The sequence below is a fragment of the Heloderma suspectum genome, chromosome 14, assembly GCF_057233095.1.
Source record: "Heloderma suspectum isolate Gila_16-S chromosome 14, 16-S_ref, whole genome shotgun sequence".
NCBI lineage: Eukaryota > Metazoa > Chordata > Lepidosauria > Squamata > Helodermatidae > Heloderma > Heloderma suspectum.
This window is the reverse complement of record NC_139471.1, coordinates 21430456-21455091: the sequence shown is the minus strand read 5'-3', so window position 1 is coordinate 21455091 and position 24636 is coordinate 21430456. Positions and strand designations below refer to the sequence as shown.

The 24636-nt window shown below is 50.1% G+C and overlaps 1 protein-coding gene across 2 annotated transcripts in view; it reads left to right on the top strand.

Moving 5' to 3' along the window:
- The window catches only part of ADGRD2 (adhesion G protein-coupled receptor D2), a 65720-nt gene that overhangs the window by 24752 nt on the left and 16332 nt on the right, over window positions 1–24636 (top strand). Inside the window, exons 12-23 of one of the 2 annotated variants that reach the window (XM_084821441.1) lie at window positions 972–1027; window positions 3552–3678; window positions 4283–4386; window positions 5205–5307; window positions 9073–9226; window positions 9976–10109; window positions 11109–11224; window positions 13147–13267; window positions 17858–17899; window positions 18498–18551; window positions 21990–22131; window positions 22206–22264. In XM_084821441.1, coding sequence (XP_084677567.1) covers window positions 972–1027; window positions 3552–3678; window positions 4283–4386; window positions 5205–5307; window positions 9073–9226; window positions 9976–10109; window positions 11109–11224; window positions 13147–13267; window positions 17858–17899; window positions 18498–18551; window positions 21990–22131; window positions 22206–22264 — 1212 coding nt within the window. Of the gene's footprint in view, window positions 1–971; window positions 1028–3551; window positions 3679–4282; window positions 4387–5204; window positions 5308–9072; window positions 9227–9975; window positions 10383–11108; window positions 11225–13146; window positions 13268–17857; window positions 17900–18497; window positions 18552–21989; window positions 22132–22205; window positions 22265–24636 lie in introns of those variants that run through there. The other variant, XM_084821442.1, reaches the window with a different exon arrangement.

Below are 24636 nucleotides of genomic sequence, written 5' to 3'. Positions count from 1 at the left end.
GTCATCCCCCTCTCTCTCTCTTTCTCTCTCTCTCTCTCTCTCTCTCTCTTTCTGTCACCCTTTTCTTTCTCTCTCTTTCTGTCATCCCCCTTCTCTCTCTCTCTCTCTCTTTCTGTCACCCCTTTTCTTTCTCTTTCTGTCATCCCCCTTCTCTCTCTCTCTCTCTCTCTCTTTCTGTCACCCCTTTTCTTTCTCTTTCTGTCATCCCCCTTCTCTCTCTCTCATCCCTTTTCTTTCCCCTTTTCTTTCTCTCTTTCCCCATCCCCTTTTCTTTCTTTCTTTCTTTCTTTCTTTCTTTCTTTCTTTCTTTCTTTCTTTCTCTCTCTCTCTCTCTCTCTCTCTCTCTCTCTCTCTCTGCTCTTCCTCCCCCCCCCCCACACGCACACTTGGCGGGCAGCTAGAGGAAGGACAAATTATGCTGAACTGAGGTGGAACAGAGGTCTGAACTAATTCTGTGCAGGACCGATTGAAATTAGGCCGAGGGGTAGAACATCAGTCAAGTTTGGTCAAGGCACCATGTTCTGATGAAGAAGGCCCTTCTGTGGACGACACGGAGTGGTCAGCTGCCCGAGTAGTCTTAGCCAGACACAAGCCTGGAAGGGGAGGTGGAGACCCCCCCTCAAAGCAGCCCATGTGCCCACAGGGCTTAGGAGCCACCGGGGCTGCTTTGGGGCAAAGGCTGCTGTTTCTTCTGAAGTCCATCCTGCCAGTGCACTGGGATCGGCAGCGATCCGCACAGAGAATGCTGCCATATGTCCAGCCACCACAACAGCGGCCCGATAGCTGCAGCAAGCCGGCGTCTGGGGCACTCTAAACATTTTCGTGCGGGGGGTGGGTGGGAGGAGAAACCTTTCCCAGGATCGTTTCTTGGAAGCAGACCGTTTTGTGCAGGGTTTGGACACGTTCCCTTTGGAGCTGCTTCTCGGCAAGGCTCCAGCTCTCCTTGCGACTCTGCCTTGCTCCCCTTGCAGGCTCTGCCAGACCAGTTAGTGGAGCCCGTTTGTGCCTTCTGGAACTTCAGCAGAAGGTAGGCGGTTTAAGGGAGGGGTCTGTGCCTCTGCCACAGCCTGAACGGTGGGGGGACAGGAAAACCTGTTGGGAATGGGCATCCAGGATGCAGGTGCGAGAGCGCTGTGCCGGTGTGTGTGTGTATAGGGGCCATGAATCTAAACAGGTCTCCATCTTCCCCTCTTGTAAATGCAACACTCATGTTGGACTACAGCTCCCATGATCCCCAGCTGAATCTGAGGGCCCAGACCAGAGTTGGAGCAGAATGGTGTTGCAGAAATCAACAATGAAATGATAGAAATGACCCTCTACAATGGTAGCCTTTCGAAACCGGACGCCCACTAGATGTGTTGTACCACAACTCCCATCATCCTCAGGCTGGGGGTCATGGGGGTTGTGGCCCAACACATCTGGAGGGGGCCCGGTTGGGCAAGGTTACTCTAAGCCCTTCGATCGGTCAGGCTGGCAAGTCGCTCCCTTGTCAGAGACTGATAGACCGCAGTGTGTTTGTTCTCACACCCCGACCCGCGAGGAGGCGCTGACCCTGCTGGGGAGTTTTGCTTTGGCCAAGTTATTTGCGAGTAAGTGAACTTTGCTGGAGCCCCCCTCACCCACCCAAATGATGTCTCCTTGCTGGGACAGGGAAGAGCCACTGGGAGAATTATGGCCGGTGAGGAATGCGGGATGGTCGGCCTGCCGTAAATATCGTCTTGACACGTCTTGCCCCATGGAGGATCAGAGGAGGGGCTGGCTTGCGTTCTGTCCAAGGCTCCTCTCTGGGCACTGGCCAAGCTGCTTTCTAAGCCAGGGTCCTCTGCAGGTCCAGATATGGGTGCGAATTCTGACCTTGTAGCAGGCCATGGCTGTTCTTTGGGCTCTTTGCACTGAGGAACCATCTGCGATGGGGAGCAGGGCTGGCGCCAAGGGTAGGCAAGGTCGGGCACTTGTCGAGGGCCTGCACCCTGACAGGGACCCACTGACCAGAGCTGGAGTTTCTCCACCTCCTCGCCATTGTGGCCTGCTTGATCCCCTGCCTCCCACTCTGGCCCAGACAGTGGTGGTGAGGAAGAGGAGCGGGAGACGCCGCGGCCCCCTGGCTCCCTGCCGGTCAAGCAAGCAAGTGCGGGCAAGGGGAGGAGGACCCAGAGCTGTTGGTGGCGTTGGCGGCGAGGAGGTGGGGAGGGAGGGGCGCACTGGGGACGTCTTGCCCAAGGCCCCCCCGGAACTTGGAGCCGGGACTGGAGGGGAGGCAGGGGCTCACAACAGCAAACGTGGCTCCACGGCTGGAATACAGAGATGTGAGAAGCCGACATTTTTGTGCACCACACTGGCTGCTCTCCCCCTCTTCCCACCCTGTGTTCTCTCCGCCGCCTTCATACCACCCTGGCTGCTCTGCTCCCCCCACAACCAAGCTTGCTAAGCAGCAGTGGGGGGAAGGGGCCCCTTTGCCTCCCTCCTTCCTGGCAAATCTTTGGTGTGGGCACACGGTGCTGCCCAATGCTGCCGCCGCCCACCCTTTTAATTCCCCCCAGAATGCCTCTGGGCCCCATACAGAAACGGCAGGTGACTGGGGGTGCTTTTCTTTGCAGCGTGCTGCCCCATGGGGCAGCCACAGTCGCCCCAGGCCCCTGGCCTCAGCCCCCAAGTGCATGCCTCATGGCACCACTGACTTCTGTGCTCTGCAGAGTTCCTTCCTGCCCCTCTCTGCCTCTGGCCCCACCCCAGCTGGCAGAAGCTGAAGCGAGGATGCGAAGCAAGAAAACGCGTGGATCAGGCCTCGCAGCGTTGGTTTCATTTACCAAAGAGTCAGTGCAGCCCCTCGCCTCAGGCACTGAGGATTTCCTGGTTTGGGAAATGCACGGCTCAAGTCCTGCACAGGTGTCACTCCAATGGGACTTCCGGGCGATAATCATGCGCGGCATTGTGGCCCACGATCCCAGGTTTCCCTCGATTGCAGAAGCAGCCTCAGAAATGTTGCTCCTGGCTTCCCTCAACCTTCCTCTGCCTGCAGTCTTCTTATTTTTGCCTTGGCAAAGACATCCCAAAGTATCTGCAGAGCCCCCAAACCTGGAGGCATCGTGACAACCACACAATGAGGGTTTTCTTGATGATCGTAAGTGCGACGGCAGAGATTGCAACTGCAACAGCAGAGAAATGGGTCTGCTGGCTGGGGATGATGGGTGCTGCAGTACAACACATCGGAAGGGTGCCAGCTTGGGGAAGGCTGGGGTTCCAAACGGCAGGATCTACCTGTGTGTGTGCGCAGGCGCGCAGCAGCGCAGATGGCCCCGCGTTGTGGTGGGGCCAGGCCTGGTGGGATTCTGGCTCTGTGTTCCCTCAGCCGCGGTGGTGGTGGTGGTGTCTGATTTGTTGCCATTTACAAGCAAGCCTTGTGGGCAGCCGACATTCTGTGGTCCATCTTGAACTCGACAGCTGTGGAGCCCTTCTCCCGTTCTGCTCTGCCTCCCCTTGCTGGATCCCTCCTGGAGCATCACTAGGGGGCCCACCAGGTTTTTCTGTCTGTCTCTCAATGCCCCACTTAGCCCTGAAGGAGGCGGAGCCTGGTCCACCGCAGGCTGCTCTGTCGTCACCTCCCACGCAGAATTTACCGCCTGCTCCTGCAACCACACCACCAACTTCGCAGTGCTGCTGCAGGTCTACGAGGTGCAGGTAAGAAATACTGCCCCTTGGTGGGGCAGGTGGTCATGGGAGATGGGTAGGGCCAGGGTTCAGGGGGCTGCAGAGAAGGGGTGGGCAACCTTTTTTCTGTCGGGGGCCGCATGCCAGCAGTGGGGAGGAGCCAGAGCAAAAGTGGATGGGGCCACCCTGTCTCTCCCTCCCTCCCTCTCTTTGCCATCCCTTCTGTTTCTCTCACTTTGCCACCTCCTCGCTCTCTCTCGCTCTCGCTCTCTCTGCCACCTCCTTCTCTTTCTCTCTCTCTCTCTGCCACCGCTTTCCCCTCCCTCTCTCTCTCTGCCACCCCTTTTCTTTCTTTCTCTCTGCCACCCCTTTCTCTGTCTCTGTCTCTGTCTCTGTCACCCTCTTCTTTCTCTCTGTCACCCGCTTCTCTTTCTCTTTTTCTCTTTTCTTATCACCCTCTCCCTCTTCCTTCCCACCCAGTGGGCTTCCAGGGAAGGGACTGATTGTTCCAGCCAGAGGTCTGAGCTGATCACTCCCAGGGAGCTTTAAAAATTAGGCTGAGGGCTGCTCGCAGCCCCGAGGGCTGTTGGTTGCCCGCTCCTGCATTAGCGGGTTGTTCCTGTGTTTGGAGCAGAGGAGCGCAGAGGAGGAGTCGACCTTGAAGACCCTTACGTTCGTGGGCTGCGGTGTTTCGTTCTGTGCCCTGATCGTCACCTTTGTCCTCTTCCTGGCAGTCGGGTAAGGCTGGAATGGGGCAGAGTCGTGCAATCCAAGCTGCAAGGGAACTCAAAGGTCCTCTAGAGCCAGGGGCAGTGCCAAGGGTAGGCATGGTTGGGCACCTGCCAAGGGCCCGCACACCAGCAGGGACTTGCTCTTCCTCTTCCCCATTGCAACCGGCTTGTTCCCCTGCCAGACAACGATGGCGGTGAGAAGGAGCAGCAGGAGACGCCATGGCCTCCTTGCTCCCGGGCGCTCTGCCGGCCAAGCGAGCAAGTGGGGGCAAGGAGGAGGAAGAGGAGGAGGCGCACGAGCAGCGGGTGACCATGGCGGTGTGATGGTAGGCTCGCTGAGGGAGGGGGCCCATGGAGGGTGTCCTGCCCAAAGGCCTCTGCGAAACCTGGAGCTGGCACTGGGCAGAAAGTTTTCTGGCGAGCCGAGATCTCCAGCTGACTCAAGCCAAGTGAGGGAAGTGAAGCCAGATGCTTGCATGGGTTGCCAAGCGGGAGGGATGTAGCATAGACCCCCCCCCTGCATGGATGGATTCCTGTGTTGCCAATGCAGGGACTGCCGAGCAAGAGCATCCCACCCCTGCAGGCCTGGGGAATAGATGGGTGGGAGGGTTACAGTTGACCGTGGAGGTCTTCCTGTTCACAGGGGTGGGCTTGGTTTCTCTGTGAGCCCCTAGGCCACAGCAGGGTACCTGTCCCCAGACTGCTCCCTCCCTGGACCTAAGCAAATGCATGCAATCTTTGCACCGGAGCAACTGCAGAATCAGAATTCACAACTCCGGCTCTCTTGCCAACTCTCTCTTGCCATCTCTGGCTCTCTTCCGGCAGCGTCCCCAAGAGCGAGCGGACCACTGTGCACAAGAACCTGATCTTTGCCTTGGCGGCTGCAGAGGCATTGCTCATGTTCAGCGAATTGGCCAAAACCAACCAGGTAGGAAGGGTGTGCGTGTGCCTGTGTGTGATGGGGGAACTGTGGGCGGCACAGCAGCGCAGCTACGTCATTTTAGACCTTGGACTTAATGACCTTATAGAGGGGTGTGGAACCTCATACCTGGGCCAAATCTGGCCCGCATAGAGACCCAATCTGGGTCTCCGGGATTCTTCAGATGGCCGCACCCCCTCCCTTTGGCCCCACCCAAATCGTTCGGTGGTTTCCCGGCTTTTGTGCCATTTTTTCCCTATTCAAAAAGTTTGAAATGCCTCTCCTAAGGCTTCATTACTGGTAGTAAAAGCTTTGACCTGCGATATGCTGCTATTTTCTTGTCTTTGTGGCTGGACCCCTTTTGCCTCTGGCCACACCCCTGAGAGCGTCTCCGATATTGGCCAGCCCTCAGACTGAAAGCGGCTTCCCGCCCGTGTTTTACATGATCCCACCACCACCTTAAGACAGTCAGGCGCATTCCTTCAGTTGTGAAGCACACCGTGAACGTGCCTCCCGCCCCCCCCCCCCCCACGCATGAGCAATATTCCTTGCTTTGCAGCGGCTTCTATACTCCTTAAATGTTAGGACAACGAGCAAAACTGTTTGCCACTCCCGATTTAGAAAAACAAATCATTCTGAGCATGTGCATTTTCACATTTTAAATGCACTTAATTTACGACGACTACAAGAACAAAACTGAGTTTGCTTCTTTTGCATTGATGCTAAATACTTTTAAGAACAAAAGAAGAGCCGTGCTGGATCAGACCAAGGGTCTATCTAGTCCGGCATTTTGTTCACACAGCAGCCAACCAGTTGCCCACAGGAAACCCACAAGCAGGACAGGAGTGCAACAGCACCGTCCTGCCCATGATCCCCAGCATACTGCCTCTGATACTGGAGGTAGCACATAGCCATCAAGACTAGTAGCCATTGATAGCCTTCTCCTCCAGGAATTTATCTAACCCCCTTTTCAAGCCATCCAAAGCCATCCATTTCCTTGGGAATAAGCAAGCACCCCATTTTGTTATAGAAAAGGGAAAAATAGTTTTGAAATAAAAAATAATCACATGAGCAGCTGCGGCCATGTATATGCTCAGCCAGCCAGCCCCTGACTATACAATGTTTTTAAAAATCGAAAGAGAGAAAGGCTGCAGCTGCAAGTACCATCAGCCCCAGTGGGCTCAGGCAAGTCCACATCAAGCCGGTGGCGGTGCTGGGCCTGCTTGCTGCTTCCCCCATCATCTGCCACTTTCTGGTGGTCATTTGGGGACAGGGCCGGCATCTAGGGTAGGAATTGAACAGCTTTGGATTCTGAAATACCTTCTTTTAGAATTTAGGACAACGTGTTTATATATTGTTACCCAGCCTTTACTCCTCACGAAACGATTTCTAAAAACTATGTAATAAGAACACATTTATAGAGAGACTAGAAATGGGGGGAAATGTTTTTTTAATCCTCTTTAACATTCCCAGCATAGTTATTTTCATTCCTTATTAAAAGTATTGCCTCGTGTATCTTTTACTTGTAGATATTTAGGGATGCCCCAAGTCATGCTGAGTTTCCCAACATGTGAGTAGAGTCACCATATCCAAATACGGAAGAAAACCTACATTTTTGACAGTTTGGGTTTTGTTCTAGAGTCCTGTGTTTCTGGGTTTGTTCTGGTTAGATGCTGTAGCAGTCAATTAGTGTAGTTCTAATCTAAAACCCACATGTGAAAAAAAACACTGTAGGTTATCCCACTATTGTCACCAGATGCGATGGAACAGCATATAGGTTATCCCACCTACGTTCGCTTTTTCTTTTAAATAACTTTGAGGCTTGGGCCTATAGAACTCACTGCCACAATTTTTAATAAAGTTCTCAATTTGACCTCACCGCTAGGATATGCTGCCTTGCTATAAAACCTTTTGACTGCTGCCACTAGAATAACCCTCTACCAAAAAGAAACCAGTAGCCTGGTTCCTACGGCATAGGCATGGGACTGATACTGTCACTAGTGTCAGTCTTTCAAAATGAACCAAAAAATAATATGTTCATTAACAGAAATTATTTACAAAAGTGAATAAAATGTCATTTTTCAAATAATAGGTTGAGATTGCTTAAAGGTTCTTAAATTACACATGGTTGCTTACCATTCCTAAACTGAGACTTTCCCAGCTAAATAAAATCTCGATAGCTTTTCCTTCAGACCAGATTTCCCTAAGCTCCACCCCACACACAGGAGCAGGTTTAGGAATTTCCCTAAACTTCCCTACAAACAGGAACAGATGCTGAACACCAGTCTTCCTCTGCCTCCAGTTCTTCCTGCTTCTTCTGGCTTCTAGGATGACTCAGATGTTTCAGGGACTAGTTGCCGGTGTTTCCTCTGGTCAGACATTAAATAAGAACCTAAAATATATTATATATATCTTCGTTTGCTCATAAAACTATCTTGTTTGGTACATTAAATTTAAGAGTATAAGGGCGCAATCCTATGGGGATAGGGGGCCGCCTCCGAACTTGGAGGCGACCGCCTATTCAATGCAGGGCAGGAGAAGCACGGAGGGGATCATTCCCTCCAAGCTTTTGCTGCCCTGCGTTTGCAGCTAGACAGCCAAGTTTGGGAAGGCGGAGCAGGGGAGGAGGCTGCTGGACAACACATAGGATTGTTGTACCAGCATTTCCGCCTTCCCCACCCTGGAACACCCCCCGGAATGCCCCATTTTGGCTGCTCCGTGCTCCTCTTCTAAGCGCAGAGTGCGAGACCATTCCGTGCTGCCTGCGAGGCAGCGTGGAAGCGGGGGAAGGTTGGTTCTCTGTGGGCTCCAGGGTTGGTTCCTAGAAGACCACATACCCTATTGCCATCTAGCTGCTGACTAGCGGCCATAGGATTGCTCCCTAATTGGCTCAGGTAATAACTACAAATTTACTAAATGAGATTACTTTTAAAAGTTTTTAAATATAATGATAATACTATGAGCAAGCGAAATTATACATAACATAACTTTAGGAACATAAACGCTGCTTCCTATGGTCCCAAGACAATGTCTGGGGGCCACAGGATATTTCGGATTCCCAGTGCAGAGTTCGTAGACAGTGCTACGACCTCAGACCTGGGAATCGGAGCTCCCTCCCCCTCACAGCCAGTGCAGAGAGAACCGTCCCGGCTGCACCTGTGAGCTTGCAAATGTGGCTCGTAGAGGAGGGAAAGGGGGCGGTTCTGTGGGCAGGGAGGCGAGGAGACCAGGATGGCCGGCTTATGAAGAATCCTTCAACTGCCCCAGCCTCCTTCCCTTCCGTTCTGCAGAGCCCCATGGGCAATATCGCCCGTCTAGCAAAAATGCAGAACAGGGCGAGCACAGAGGCGAAGATGGCCTCCGCTGCTCCTCCCAATCTGCGTAGGATCCCCGTCCGAACTCTGAACTCAGAGGCTGATGGGAATCCCAAGAGAATCCATGTCCCTAAAGCAGCCCTCCCCAACCTGGTGTCCTCCCTATGTTTTGGACTACAATGCCCAGCATTCCTGACCACTGCTGCCCGAGGCTGACGGGAGCTGAAGCCCAAAATGTCTGGAGGGCACCAGGTTGCGGCCGGCTGTCCTAAAGCAACAAGGTGACTGTAGATCTGTAAAGAGTGCTAAACAAAAATAAGTATTGCTTATTTTTCAATTACTCCCCAGAGTTGTTTTTCTGTTTTCCATGAGTTCAAAATGTCTGGAAGTTTTACATCTCTGTTCCTGACAGAGGTCCTCTGGCACTAATCCCTCCTCCTCTCCCCCCCCCCACCCCCAGGGAGTGTGTTTTGCCGTCACAGCCTTCCTGCATCTCTTCTTCATGGCCGCTTTTGCCTGGATGCTGGTGGAAGGCCTCCTCCTGTGGAGCAAAGTGGTGGCCGTAAACATGAGCGAGGACCGGCGGATGCGGTTTTACTACGTGACGGGATGGGGTCTGTGTCCCAGTAGCTGGAAGGCCAGGCTGGCTTTCTGTTTTGTTTTCTGTTATTTTGTCTGTGTCCACACAGGTCACTGGATCCATTTTAACAAACCCTGTCCATTTTAACCCCAGTATGGCGGGATGGATCTATTGCTAAGTCCGTTTGGGTTGGGCAACTGTGTGTGTGGGGGGGGAGCGGGGTAGCTAAGGATAAAGGTCAATGCAGCCTCCTCTGGAGAGACACAAGGGGGCAGGCTGATGGAGCCAGGCCAAGAAGGGCAAATGGAGCAAGCCTGCCTCGTTGGCCATGGTTACCCACGCAATGCTCAGGTTGACCTGGAAGCAGTTTATTTAGCTCCTAGCCAGCTGAAACTCTCCATGTCTTCTAGAATGGCAAAGAAAAGTGGACTCTTAAACCTTTTGAGACTGGCCAAGTGGGTAAGACCACTGCCCCCTGCCCATGGATCCACCTTCTTGGATCCAGTTATACATCAGCCTTCCCCAACCTGGGCCCCTCCAGATGTGTGGGTCTACAACTCCCATCATCCCCAGACAGCTCAGTCCTTGAACAAGATTATAATCTGGCTCAAAGCCCTTAAACCAAATTATAGATCAGCCTTCACCCAACCTGGGGCCATCCAGATGCATTGGGGATTACGGGGGTTGTAGTCCTGACACATCTGGAGGGTCCCAGGTTGGGGAAGGCTGTGATATGCAGAGCCCCATATATCCTTAATTGGCCATTTCTGCCTTTCTTTTCAGGACTGCCTGTCGTCATCGTCGGCGTGACCCTGGCCACGTCGTTCAACAAGTACGTGGCAGACAACCACTGCTGGCTGAACGTGCAAACAGACATCATCTGGGCCTTTGTTGGGCCTGTCCTCTTTGTCCTGACAGTAAGAACACCTTGACCGGTCAGTGGGAGGGGGTGGGCTTGAAGCAGGTGTTAAGCCATGGCATTTGGTGGGAGCCCATGCCAGTTAAGGCCCGCTGCTCCATCCAGCTCAGTACAACAATAGCTGGCAGTGGCTCTCCAGGGTTTCAGGCAGGGCTCTTTCCCAGCCCAGCTTGGACATGTCAGGATTGAACTAGGGACCTTCTGTATGAAAGCAGGTGTTCTGCCAGTGAGCTATTGCCCTTAACCTAAAAATAAAGTCAGTTTCCAGTCCTTATGGTCCTGAATGAGGGATGTCTGTTGCTGGGAAATCTGGTTCCTTTTTGACTCAACATAGTTCTGCAGAGCGTACGACTCGATTTGTGTTTGCAAGCCGAGCTGCGGGCTCTTCCCCAAACTTCCCCAAATATCTTTTGCGCTTTTTTTCATATGTTCCACAGTTTGTGCAAATTTCCGAGCAATTTGTGCAAATTTCCAAGCAATTTGTGCGACGTTCTGAGCTACTTGTGCGAATTCAGCTATAATTTGTGCAAACCCAGCAGTAATTTGCACAAATCCGGCTGTAATTTGTGCAAATCAGTCAAATTTCTGCAGATTGCAGGACATGCGGGGAAAAATGCGCAAAATGCCCAGAAAATCCATAAACTGGCCTGATTCACTGTAGACCACACTGAGCATCACAGCAGGAACTAGAACAAAGTCCAGGGGCCGAACCTAGGAAAACATGTCAAACTCCATCCCCCAAACAGATGTGTATCCTGAATAAAAGGCTAAATTAAATAGGAAGCTGCTTTATCCCAAGTGAGACCATTTGTCCATCTAGCCCAGTGTTGTTGCTGCTGGCTTTCCTAGAACATGTGGTGGTTCCATGTTCCCTGGAGAGGAGGATTCTGGGGCTTTTCCCCTGCCCCCTTGGCACCCTGGCAGAGCCAGGTCCAATTCCGGAAGCTGTGCTGCTGGAGGAGAGCCCTCCCTGACCGCTGGCCCCGATTCCTACTAGGTAAACACCTTTGTGCTTTTCCGGGTGGTGATGGTGACAGTGTCGAGCGCACGGCGACGGTCCAGGATGCTCACCCCCAACAGCAGCCTGGAGAAGCAGATCGGCATCCAGATCTGGTGAGTCACAGTGGCTCCTTTGGGCTACCACTGTGTGGATTGGGCAGAGAAGCAAGAAGGCAGATGTGCACATAACTACCACCATACATATGGCCCTCTACCGCCACAACAATCATTTTTATTTTGATCTGCCCTCCAGAGTAAACGGTCTCTCCCTGTGACATTTTCAAGGTGTGTGTTTTTCCCTCTGCAGTCATGAAAATTAGAGCCATACTATTATTATCATCGTCGTCATCCTCATTATTATTATTATTATTTTCATTTCTGTACTGTCTAATAGTCGAAGCTCTCTGGGCGGTTCACAACAATTAAAACATAGTCTAAAAAAGTTTAGCGTGCAAAATTTAAAACGATTAAAACAGCTAAAAACAATTTCAATTAACAATCCCGTATTATAGTCATATGGATCTCTGGAGTGACTTTAGCCTTTGTAAACTATTCAGTGGGAGAAACTCCATGGCATGGTGGGACATGCAGGGCCAGTCCTACCCAGAGGCAGAGTGGGGTGACCTCTTCAGGGGGCAGATGCTGGGAGACAGTATCCTGTCATGCTCCTGAGCGCCCTGGCCACAGCCCTCTCTTGGAGTACAGAGCTGTGTGCCCCTTGGCCTGCCTGGGCCCTCTAAACTAGCCTGCCGCTCTTGGGTGTGGTGGCCATCACTGTCCCATTGCCAGTGTTGAAGTACAATTCAACTGCCAGTCCACTCCAATTCTCTTTGCCTCAGGGGTCAAAATGTCAGGGGCCAGGGGCGCTTTCACACTTGACATGGAAAACTACGCAGAGCACAAGTCCAACATCTTTTGCACAGATGCACTAGGGGGTGTCGTGGGCAGGAAAATGTCCCGCCAGCCAGCAACCTGCCACCCAAAGCATTGGCTTCACGTTGGTCCATGGTTCGACCAGCCCCGCCTCACCCGTCATCCTCCACTTTGGAACCCTTTCCTTGCTTTCGATCATCTCTGCCCCCTTCGTGCTCATGAGACCTTTTCCCAAACTTTGATAAGGCCAGTGGGCTGAGAATCTCTTGTTGCTGTTTAAACCGGCGCCGGTTTGCAACCACCAGACACACACTGTTCCTGTGGTTACATAAATAAATGCAGCTAAATTTGCAGACCTGAAGACGTAGAGGGCAAGATGACATATGTGGGGTGGGAGCGGGTGGTTAGGAGGCATCTTACTGAGCCTGCTGGTGTCACAGACCTCTGGGGCTCAGTCCTGTTTGTAAACAGAGAGCAGGGCTGGCTACTGAGGAAACGGAGAGGCCAGCCTAGTGTGCAATGTTGTAGTTTATTTCCAGAGGGTCCACGCTTTATTTTGGCTTCTCCCTCTTGTTGCAGAATCACTGCTTCAAAAAACAAAAAACAAATCAATTTCAGCATGCAAAACATTCAGCTCCATTGGTTGTACTGCCTGGATTTTGGGGTGTCCCCCCGATACTATTCCAGTCTTGGAACAGTATCAGGGGAACACTATTCCGCCTATACTTTTCCCCCCTCGCAGGGCCGAGCCCCCAGTTAGATCCTTTCTGGCAGGGTTTTGAGGAATGGCTTTGGGCAAGGCCCACGAACGTCCAGCTCTGTTCTGTGTCTGTCTCCAAACCTCAACTTGCCCTTAAAAAGAAGAGAAGTCAGAATCCCACGTTTTGAGATAAAAACCGAACCCTCAGATAGGAGCCTCAGGACAGACTATTGCAAAACGAGCATCTTTGTCCAAAACAGGACGATGCGCTTAATTTAGACGCAAACTGTGTAAAAATGCAGTGAGTAACAAATACATCCTTGACCCGTGTAGAATCCCATTTTCAGCAATTCTTTTTCAAATTTTGGGGGTGCAAAGACACACTCACGCACGATTTGGGGTGTGGCTGTACCTCAGTTAAGAGAGTTCTTTCTCTCCTGCCTCCCCACTGCCCCTTTTCCAGGGCGACTGCCAAGCCTGTCCTGGTGCTTCTGCCTGTTCTTGGTCTCACCTGGGTGTGCGGCGTCCTTGTGCACCTCAGTGTCGCCTGGGCCTACATCTTCATTGTGCTGAACTCCCTCCAGGTGAGTTGCATTTGAACAAGATTGTTTTCCCAGGGTTTAACTTGTCCCCCACCCCTCCGCCTCACTCACTGTCACTCACTCTCACACACACACTCACACACACACACACACCAGGGCTGACCGCCCCCCCCCCCCGAACCATTTTTTGATGCTGGAGACTCCACCTTGCAACATAAAGAGGTGCAGTGGTGCCAGGGCTCGCCGGGACGCAGCCCTGGTACTTTTTTATTGGCAGGGTGCTGATGTCATCTGCCAGCCCCCTCAGACTTCTCTGCTCCCTCTGAGTTTAGCTGCAATCCTCACAATAGCTGGGGAGGGGAATGAATTCTCTCAGCAACAGCTGAGAGCTATCCCTGTTGTAATGCAACATATTTTGGCATGGCCTGGTCTCGAATGGGCAGTTAAGACCCAACAGATGTATAAAAGACCTGCTCCTGGTGGAGATGAAAATGGCTAGCATTGGTTTGTGGATGGGATGTGGATCAACACAGCTGCCAGCATTTTTAGCCTCTTCTTGAGGGTGTGGCTGTGGGGACTGTCATGATGAACGCCTGAACTCCAAAATTTATCACTACCCCACTGGAAGCCAACACAACTTGTTTGCCTCTGAGCACATGCAGAGTGCCTTTCCCTAATCACAGACATATCTCAGAATTGTGAGGGGGTGGGGTAGAGGGTTTGAGCCCTAAGACTTCTCTCTTTGAGGACAAGCTGCTGAAACGTGCAGCCCAGAATCGCCCGTGGCACCACCCAGCAGGGCAGGCACCAGCATTGTCTGTTGCCTGATGTTGGATTGCCCATGGAATCTCTCCCTCTCTCACACACATGAGGAGCATCCACGTTTTTCTCAGTGGCTGTTTCTCCTCCACGGAGGCTGGCTTCAAGCAACATCCAACCAGAAATATGCATTTACTGCTGGCTTGTTAACAGTGCAATCCAATACATGTCTCAGAAGTTAAGTCCCAGTGAGTTCAATGAGGCTTGCTCCCAGGTAAGTGGTATAGGATTACAGCCTTATAGCTTCTCTTGATGTTGCGCTTAATGTTGCATCAGAGAACGTTGTCTGCTTCCCTCCCTCCCGAGCTAACTAGTCCATCCATCCATCCATCTTCCTTTCCCCTCCCAATTGAAAGGAAACCCTCCTCCAACCTGGTGCCCTCCAGATGTTTTGGACTACAGCTCCCAGCATTCCCGACCATTGGCCATGCTGGCTGAGGCTGATGGAAGCTGAAGTTCAACACATTTGGAAGTCACCAGGGGAGGGGCTGTAGCTCTGTGGCAGAGCCCCTGCTTTGCATGCAGAAGGTCGCAGGTTCGATCCCTGGCATCTCTAGGTAGGGCTGGAAAAACTCCTGCCTGAAAGCCCGGAGAATCCCTGCTGCCAGTCAGCGCTGAAAAAGCTGGGCTAGAAGGGCCAAGGGGTTGACTTCATATATGGCAGTTTGGAAGGCTCGACAGGCCCTTCCAAGGTAAGAGCTGCAGAAAGTCCCTGAAAAAGTGGTTATGTATAAGGCAGCTTCCTGTGTCCCTATCCAGTTTCGAGAGGGAAATGTGTGAAAAGGCGAGGAGTGAGAAAAACGGAGAGCACTGCAAAGCACTACTAAAAGCAGATTTGGAACAGAAATGGAATACATCCCTGCAGCTTTTATCCAGAGAAGTCCTTTCTCCTGGAAAAGATGGGCATCTATGGATATGTCCAGGGAAGGCGAACCCTTCCTCCCCCAGTATACTCTCTCTGCCCCACAACGAGGTGCAGGTGGGCGCACACAGATCAGAGCGACCGACGGCCAGCGAGTGTGTTGTTCTGATGACCATCCCCCGCCCCCGTCTGTGGCGAGCGTGATGTCAGCGCCAGAGTGCACGGCCCCCTCCCTTCCCCTGCGGGGGCGTCGGGCCTGCTTTGCGGGTGCCAGCCGCGATTAGCGCGTTGGCTGCACAGCTTCGCGATAGCAAAAAAGGAACGTGGGAAGTGAGCCTCTCTTGGTCAAGTAACCCGAAGTGAAGTGTAAGAGGAGTAGATGGGGAGGGTGTAAATTTGGGGCTGTCACCCCAGTGCTGTGATTTAGGGTTGGGAAATGTCATTATGAGGGGTGAAAGCTAAGCCCCTTCCTCCAGCAGGGTCCGAGGGCAGGGAGGGTGAGCACGTGTGTGTGTGTGTGTGCAGCTGCTAGAAAAACACTTGCAGTTGAGTCTCTAGTCCCTGTGCTGCAGATTGCAAAGGTTCATCAAATCTCACGCAAGACATCCAAGAAACCAGAGAATTTTCTGCCCTCTCTCAGAATACTAGCTCATCCAAACAAATGAATAGGCCAGGGGTACTGAACCCCTTTCCGCCCAACAGCCAATTTGGGCAGAATGCAGCCGTGGAATGCAGCCCTGAGAGCTTCCCCCAAATTCCATTTGGGGGAAGCTCTCAGGGCTGCATTACACGGAGGAGAAACAGCCACTGAGAAAAATGTGGATGCTCCGTGTGTGTGTGTGTGTGTGAGAGAGAGAGAGAGAGATTCCATGGGCAATACAGCTTAAAGCTCTAACTGCCAGTAATTAAGGTTTAGGAGAGACATTTCAACCTCTTAGAATGGGGGAAAAAATGCTGCATACCGTTCACTTGTGGTGCTCAGTGTCACAGTGGAGACTAGCTTAGGTAGGTTTTATATAAAAAAAAGATTAATTAGACAAATTAATGGAGAAGTGGTCTATAAACATAGAACCTCCTGGCTCAGAGGCAGTGTACCTGTAAATGCCAGTTGCCAAAATTAAAAGCACCAAGGGAGGGCTGTTGTCTCCATGTCTTGCTTCGGATCTCCCCAGAGGTGTCTGGCTGACCACTGTTGGAAACAGGACACTAGACTAGGTGGAGGTTTGTATTGCAAGTGAGCCATCACAGTAGGGACAGAGAGAAACCAAAAACATAGGAAGATGCTTTGTATGGACTGGAGTCAACCCACTAGTCCATCTAGCTAAATATTGTCTTCTACACTGACTGGCGGTGGCTCTCCATGGTTTCAGGCAGGATTCTTTCCCAGTCCTGCCTGGAGAGGCCGGGGATCGAACTGGGGACCTTTTCCATGCGAAACAGGGGTTCTGTTACTGAGCTATGGCCCTTCCTTAAATATGACACATGTCTTTGTGGTGGTTCCATGTTCCCTGGAGAAGCAGATTCTGAGACTTCTCCCCTACCCTCTTCAACCCTCCAGCAGTTCCAGATGATGGAGGCTGAACATGGGACCTGCTGTGTGCAAGGTGTGTGTTCTGCCACTGAGCTACAGCCATTCTTGAGGAGTCAATTTAGATCATCAGTATATTAGCGACCTAATCATCAATCATTAGCAATAACACGTTGAAAATTAATCAGTGTCCATATGTCTGTCTATCTATCACAGATGTCATGACTAAAACAAAACAGAAAACTAAAATAAAATATACAAAGTTTTTAAAGTGTAGGGAGATGATCCTTAAGTAAGACAACAGGGTTCATAGAATCATAGAATAGTAGGGTTGGAAGGGGCCTACAAGGCCATCGAGTCCAACCCCCTGCTCAATGCAGGAATCCAAGTCAGAGCATCCCTGACAAATGGCTGTCCAGCCTCGTCTTAAAGGCCTCCAGTGTGGGTTGTCTTATCTTCTTAACCTAGCTATCTACTACTTATCAGAGCAGGTAATTCTTTCGACCGAGTTCAAATTAGTCTTTCATTGCATCCTTCAAAATGAATTGTATTGATTAATATCCATATTATATCTAACCTACAGAATTTGAAAAATGGGAATACAGACAGAGAAACAAAGAGAGAGAGACAGGCAGGCAGAGAGGCAGGCACGGGCAGGCAGCAAGACAGGCATGGGCAGACCTGCACACACAGAGTCACCGACACACACAAACATGGACCCTGGTTTCACATGCATCGTTGCCCGAGGAGGGCTTCCTTTGTCTGCCGTTTGCCCTACTTGCGAAAATCAGTCGTTACAGCCGTTGAAAGGCCAAGGTTGGTTCGGCATAGTGCCGGGGGAGCAGGGGTGCTGCTGCTGTTATCTGGGGCTTCAGGAAGCTTTCTGGTGGAGAATGGGGTTGACTGTGGCCCTCCCCTCTCTGCAGCTGAGTGAACTCCTCGGGATCATGAGCGCTCTTCAGATCTGACACCAATTTTGTGGGGAGACGAGGTGCTTCCAGATGGAGGGCTTCCAGCACTAAAAATCCAACCCTCAGACTGAAAGAAGCTCCCCACCCATGTGTTAAAGGGATGAGAATAATTTTGCTCTTATTGATTGATTGATTGATTGATTGCATTTATGTCCCGCCTTTTTTCCTCTTGCAAGGAACTCAAGGCAGCTTACATTATCTTCCTCCTCTCCATTTTAGCCTCACAACAACAACCCTGTGAGGTAGGTTGGGCTGAGAGTGTGTGACTGGCCCAAAGCTTCCATGGCTGAGTGGGGACTAGAACCCGGATCTCCCAGTCCAACACTCTCGCCACTACGCCACGCTGGCTATCCCGTTTGGTGGCCCTGAGCAGTTTGCACTTGACAAAGCAGTGACACCAGAGGTTGTTTACAAGTCAGTGACATATTTCTGGTCCTGTTTTTTATTCATAGGGTCTCTACATATTCCTGGTCTATGCAATCTACAACAGTGAGGTAAGGTCATAGCTGGCAGCCAGAGCGGAGCATCTTCTGTTCCTACATGTTTCCTTTTAACAAGCCCCAAGTTTCCCGTCCTTAATGCTTTGAAAATAAGCTTGGATTAAACCTCCCAACCTCAGTTGGGCAAGGAAGCTCTGAGCCAGGTTCCCTGCTTGGCTGGGGCCCGAGGCGCTTGCACCCTGTTTAGATCCTACAGAAGAACCAGAGTATGAAATGTGAAACAGGCATGTGGCGGACAGATACATGTCCGCAGGTGGGACCCACAATGAAATGTTTTTGCAACTCAGCCGTCTTAGAATCACAGAACTGTAGAGTTGGAAGAGACCTCAGAGGTCATCCAGTCCAGGGTCCCCACCTCCCGCGGCAGCCAGTTCCACAGCCAAAGACGTTTCTCCTAAGCCTTCTCCAAAACCTCTTTCCCTGCCATTTCCGCACCCTTTGTTCTCATCTCATCCTCTGGAGCGACAAGGAACAAGCCTGCTCCATCTCCTGTGCTTCGAAGAGCCCCTCCACTCTTCGAAGACTTGTTTTGTGGGGGCTGCACACTCTCACATTGTGGAGGGCCACTCTCACATCTGTGCTCGATTTGTAGGTGAGGAACGCCATCCAGCGAATGAAGGAGAAGAAGAAAGCCCTCTCATTCACGGTAGGTGTGCCCGCCCGTCACTGGTCATCCACAGCCTGATCTTTCTTTCTGCTGGGGAAGGCTCTCTTGCCTCCGTTCCACTGCCTAGATCAGCCTGCCCCAGCCTGGCAAACTCCAGATGTGTTAGCCAAACGTTCCCACATCTCCCGCCCAGCATGGCCTTTGCCAATTCGTCTGCATTTCTCAGGGAACTCCTCTTGTTCTAATGAAGGGCTTGGCCACTTCTACTCCTCCAGATGTTTTGGCCTACAATTCCCATCATCCTTCACCATTGGCTATGTTGGGTAGGACAGATGGCAGTTGTTAGCCAAAACATCTGGACGGCTAGATGTTCTTTAAGGGCTAAATCATGTTTTCTTCAAGTGAGCGTTGGCCTGGGGCCTTTCGGGGCCTTCCAGACCTGGCTTGGGATCTCAAGATTTTCCTTTGGGAATGGATTTGGGCAGTTCAGGGACTAAGAAGGCCAAGCCACATTTGTGAGAATGCTCCAGACCCATCCTGTCCAAGTTCTCTGCTCCTCTTGCATTTCTACATGGGTGAATAAATTACATAGCCTTGTCTTCTTAGGAAAAACAACAATCTCCTTGCAACGCTTTAAAGACTTCTAAGGTGCTGCAAGGAGATTGCTTTCTTTCCTAAGAACACATTTATTATGGCACACCTTTTCCACCAATTAGAGTCCACTCCATCCGATGCAAATTGCATCAGATGCAAGTTGCTTCTGATGAAATTAAGGATGTATGAAGAATTCATTTCCCTTTGTTTTTGATCAGCTTTTACCCAGTTCGTACCTTCCAGACCAAACATGGACTCAGATGCAATCTATGGTAGAAGTCCATACATTTCCAAGCTTGCCATCTGATTCGCTTACCCCTGCCCGAATGCATGCTGTCAAATGCATGCATTTGAAAAATGTGCATTAAAAATGCTTACCTTGAAAAATGCGGACAAATATCCTTTAATCAATGGGAGAAAACTGTGTATATTTCAAAGATGCACACAATTGATGCGTACATTTCATGTGAAAAATACACATGAAAATACGCATGGATTTTCATGTGGAAAGAAAAACAACAACGTTCGTAATGTGATATGGACTTGAGTCGGAACGAGTTTTGAGATGGAATTTGGAGAACTTAAGCGAGCTCAAATTTTGCTGATTTGCACATCCCTAAATGAAATGGACTTTAGTCCAGGAAAAGTGTAGCCCTAATGAATGCGGTAGGCTTTAAGATGCCACAAGACTCTTTGTTCTTTTGCTACAAGAGATCGGCACAGCTGCTCCTCCGGAATCCTTAGAACAGTGCCATTTATGACTGCAGGTGGTGGGGCTGAAGTTCTGCATGTTCCCCAATTAAGAGCTCCCTGCCTAAGGAAAATGAGCATGTTAGGGAGCGGGATTCCAATCTGTTCTTCTGGGCATGCTTTTTTTCTGTCTGCAAGGTTTTGTTCTGGTTGCTCCGGTTGGGCTGCATTCAGACCTGGTCATACTTAGAATCCTAGAATAGTAGGGTTGGAAGGGGCCTACAAGACCATCGAGTCCAACCCCCTGCTCAATACAGGAATCCAAGTCAGAGCATCCCTGACAGGTGGCTGTCCAGCCTCCTCTTGAATGCCTCCAGGGTGGGAGAGCCCAGCACCTCCCTAGGGAATGGGTTCCATTGCCGTATTGCTCTAACAGTCAGGAAGTTTCTCCTGCTGTTCAGCCAGAATCTGGCTTCCTGTAACTTGAGCCCATTATTCCATGTCCTGCACTCTGGGATGATCGAGAAGAGATCCTGGCCTTCCTCTCTGTGACAGCCTTTCGAGTACTTGAAGAGCGCTATCCTATCTCCCCTCAGTCTTCTCTTCTCAAGGCTAAACATGCCCAGTTCTTTCAGTCTCTCCTCATAGGGCTTTGTTTCCAGTCCCCTGATCATCTTCATTGCCCTCCTCTGAACCCTGTCCAGTTTATCTGCATCCTTCTTAAAGTGTGGTGCCCAGAACTGGAGACAGTACTCCAGATGAGGTCTAACCAGTGCTGTGTAGAGGGGAACTAGTGCTTCATGGGATTTGGAAGTTCTACTTATATTAATGCAGCCCAAAAGAGCAGTTGCCTTTTTTGCAGCCACATCCCATTGTTGGCTCATATTCAGCTTGTGATCTACAACAATTCCAAGATCCTTCTCACTTGTAGTATTGTTGAGCCAAGTATTGCCCATCTTGTAACTGTGCATTTGTTTTCTTTTTCCTAGGTGCAGAACTTGGCATTTACTTAGAGTAGCTCCACTGAATGTTAGTCATCACTAACAAGTCACATTGATTTTCATGGTCCTATTCTGGAGCCAACCCAGTGTTTGTACAAGGAAGAATGCAGATATGAACTGAGACAATCCCAGGGGATATGTGCTGTGTATATGTATCTACTGCCATGGGCTGGAGGGACTCCAGGAAAGGATAGGCTGTGACTATACCACATGGCTTACAACATGTGACCAGGCGCGGTGCAGTGGTCACCCAAAGTAAACCTGGTGTCAGTTGCGACTAGTGATGGGTGAACATACCCCCAATGAATTTGCTATTTCCTTTGTTGTTGTTCAGTCGTTCAGTCGTGTCCGACTCTTCGTGACCCCATGGACCATAGCACACCAGGCCTTCCTGTCCTGCGCTCTCTCCCGGAGCGTGCTCAAGTTCATATTCATTGCATCCGTGATGCTATCTAGCCATCTCATCCTCTGCCGTCCCCTTCTCCTTTTGCACAAATTCATCTGTTTAATCTCAGATGAGAATCCTCCTTTCATTTGAATTCTTCTTTAATATGGATCAGTATATGGAGTTATATCCAACCTACGTGGCTGCTTCTTGGAACATGATTGGTTTGTGGACAGAGTTCACATGCCAACTTTTCCCTAAAGGGTGGAAGTGACATCATCACATTTCCTCCAGAAAGGCAAGGGTTAAACCAACATGCTCGGAATGTTGGCTGCAGACTGTGTAATCCAAGCTCACTACAAAGGTGAGCGTTATGAATGCATGAGTTCATTACCCACACGCTAATTATCAAATTTGGCGACATCACTACTTGGGACATGTTAGCCTTTTTATACAGCTCTGAGGGGGCTTCCCAGCAGTTTGGTGGTTTCCACTTTGACCCCTCGGCAAAGGCAATCTGCGGGCTACCATTCCAACTCCCTTTTAAAATTTTAATTGTATTTATTATTACATTAATTTCCTCTTGCAAGGGACCCAAGGCAGCTCACATAGTCCCCCTCCTCTCTATTTTATCCTGACAACAACCTTGTAGAGTAGGTTAGGGCTGAGAGTCAGTGACTGGCCCAAAGTCACCCACTGTGCTCCATGGCTGAGTGGGGACTTGAACCCGTGTCTCCAAAGTTCCAGTCCAGCAATCTCACCATGACCCTGCACCGGCTCTCACCACACTGTCCTTTGTCATTTCAGAACTGCTCCCATCCCATCAATTATCTTTCGAGTCCAAGAAACACATCCTGGGAGATGGGCAAATTCAGCCCTTCCACTCCAGAGAATACAACCTCTCCCTCGGCAGAGAAGGACGCAGCAACCGAGAGTGCAAATGGCAAGGGTATGCCGAAATAAGCATGCTTTCTTTTTTGTTTCATTCGTGTCCCAACTAATGCCCTTTTCTTCCCAACATAGGCAACTTCAGCGCCAAAATTCCAATGGGACTTTCCTTAATTATGTCACCGGAGCGGCCGGTAAGTAGCTAATTACCACCCAGACGATGTAAGGAATGGATTCAGGAAGTTGTCTTAAACAGACTATCACTCAGTCACAGTTGTTTCGTCTACATCAGCAACTCCCAAGCTGGCATCCCCCAGATGTGTTGGACTACAGCTCCCAGAATAAAAAAAACTGAAGGTGCAAAAGGGTGAGAGCATCCCAAATAGGCCCATGAATGGAAGAGAAACATCTCAAGATGCTGGAACAAAGATTTCATTTGTAATAATGTCTTGGCCAGTGAATTCTAGTAGGAGACATTAGGTAAAAGCCAACTTAAGTCCTACTTAGAGTAGACCCATTGAAATGAATGGAAGTTAAGTTAGTCGTGACTAATATAAGTCCCATTTATTTCAATTGGTCTACTCTAAGAAGGACTTACATTGGATTTTACCCATTATTACAGGAATTTCTGCAGACATTCTTATAAAATACATTTTTATAAATAAAAAGAGGCTGAAATGTGTCAGGTTTTTTTACAAATAAAATCTTCATTCCAGCATTTTGAGACATTCCTCTTGCATTTGCAGGACTACAACTCCCATCACCCCAGCCAGCATGGCTGGGGATTATGGGAGTTGGGCTCCAACTAGGGATGTTTGGAGGTGGTGCTCTGTGAGTTTTTGCCAGCTTAGCCCCCCAGATGCCAGCTTGCAGATCCCAGAGTTTGCATGACTTGGCACGCGCTGAGCTTCCTGCTTCTTTTTTCACAGCTGTAAATAATGCGATTTACACAACATTGCAGGTGTAAATGGTCTAATTACAACATTTATGCCTGCAATTTTGCACAAACCACACGATTTACAGCCACCATTTTGTGCAAATTGCGATTTCCGTAAATAGTTATACTGCAATCTTGCACAAAATTGTGGTTCGCGGCAAAAAAAGTCACGAACTCTTGCTGGGCACCTGCAGACCATCTGATGATTTGCCCCATGTGCCCACCAGGGTAGGGCAACCGGTGAGAATCTGACGAGCGAAGAGGGCGAGGGAATTCACCCATCACTAGCTCCAACGCATCTGGAGGGCATTAACTTGGAGGTGGCTGATCTACACTAATTGGGAGTGGCTCCCCAGGGCTTCCTAGCCCTACCTGGAGAAGCCAGGGACTGAACCGGGGACACTTTGGATGCAAAACAGGTGCGCTACCCACAAGCTATTGCCTTTCCTCCTTCTCTGTAAGAAGCAGGAGGAACTCAATTCAAAAAACATTCTGATTTTGGGTTGTGCTCACACGTGCCATTTATTGACTTCATATATTAACTGTTGCTGGATCTAGCCCTGCACGGACTTCCTCTGTGGTGTGGCATATACTCTGCCCTAGGAAATGGCAATCCACTCCAGTATTCTTGCCAAGAAAACCCCATGGAACGTATCACAAGGCTAAAAGAGATGACGCCGGAAGATGAGCCCCTCAGGTCAGAAGGTGTCCAATATACTACTGGGGAAGAGCAGAGGGGATTTCCAAGTAGCGCCAGAAAGAGTCAAGTGGCTGGGCCAAAGCCGAAAGGACACTCAGCTGTGGATGTGTCTGGTGGTGAAAAGAAAATCCAATGCTGTAAAGAACAATATTGTCTAGGAACCTGGAATGTAAGATCAATGAATCAAGGTAAGCTGGAGGTGTTCAAACATGAGATGGCAAGATTGAACATCGACATCTTGGGAATCAGCGAACTAAAATGGACAAGCATGGGTAAATTTAATTCATGTGACCACTATATCTACTACTGTGGGCAAGAATCCCTTAGAAGATATGGAGTAGCACTCATAGTCAATAAAAGGGTGGGAAAAGCGGTACTGGAGTACAATCTCAAAAACGATGATCTCAGTACGAATCCAAGGCGAACCATTCAACATCACAGTAATTCAAGTCTATGTATTGATGCTGAAGAAGCTGAGGTTGATCGGTTCTATGAAGACCTACAACACCTTCTAGAACTAACACCAAAAAAAGATGTCCTCTTCATCATAGGGGATTGGAATGCTAAAGTAGGAAGTCAAGAAATCACCGGGATAACAGGCAAGCATGGCTTTGGTGTACAAAATGAAGCAGGACAAAGGCTAATAGAGTTTTGCCAAGAGAACACGCTGATCATAGGAAACACGCTTTTCCAACAGCACAAGAGGGGACTCTACACATGGACGTCACCAGATGGTCAATATCGAAATCAGATTGATTATGTCCTTTGCAGCCAAAGATGGAGAAGCTCTATACAGTCAGTAAAAACAAGACCTGGAGCTGACCGTGGCTCAGATCATGAGCTGCTGCTTGCAAAATTTTGGCTTAAATTGAAGAACGTAGGAAAACCACTAAACCATTCAGGTATGACCTAAATCATATCCCTTATGA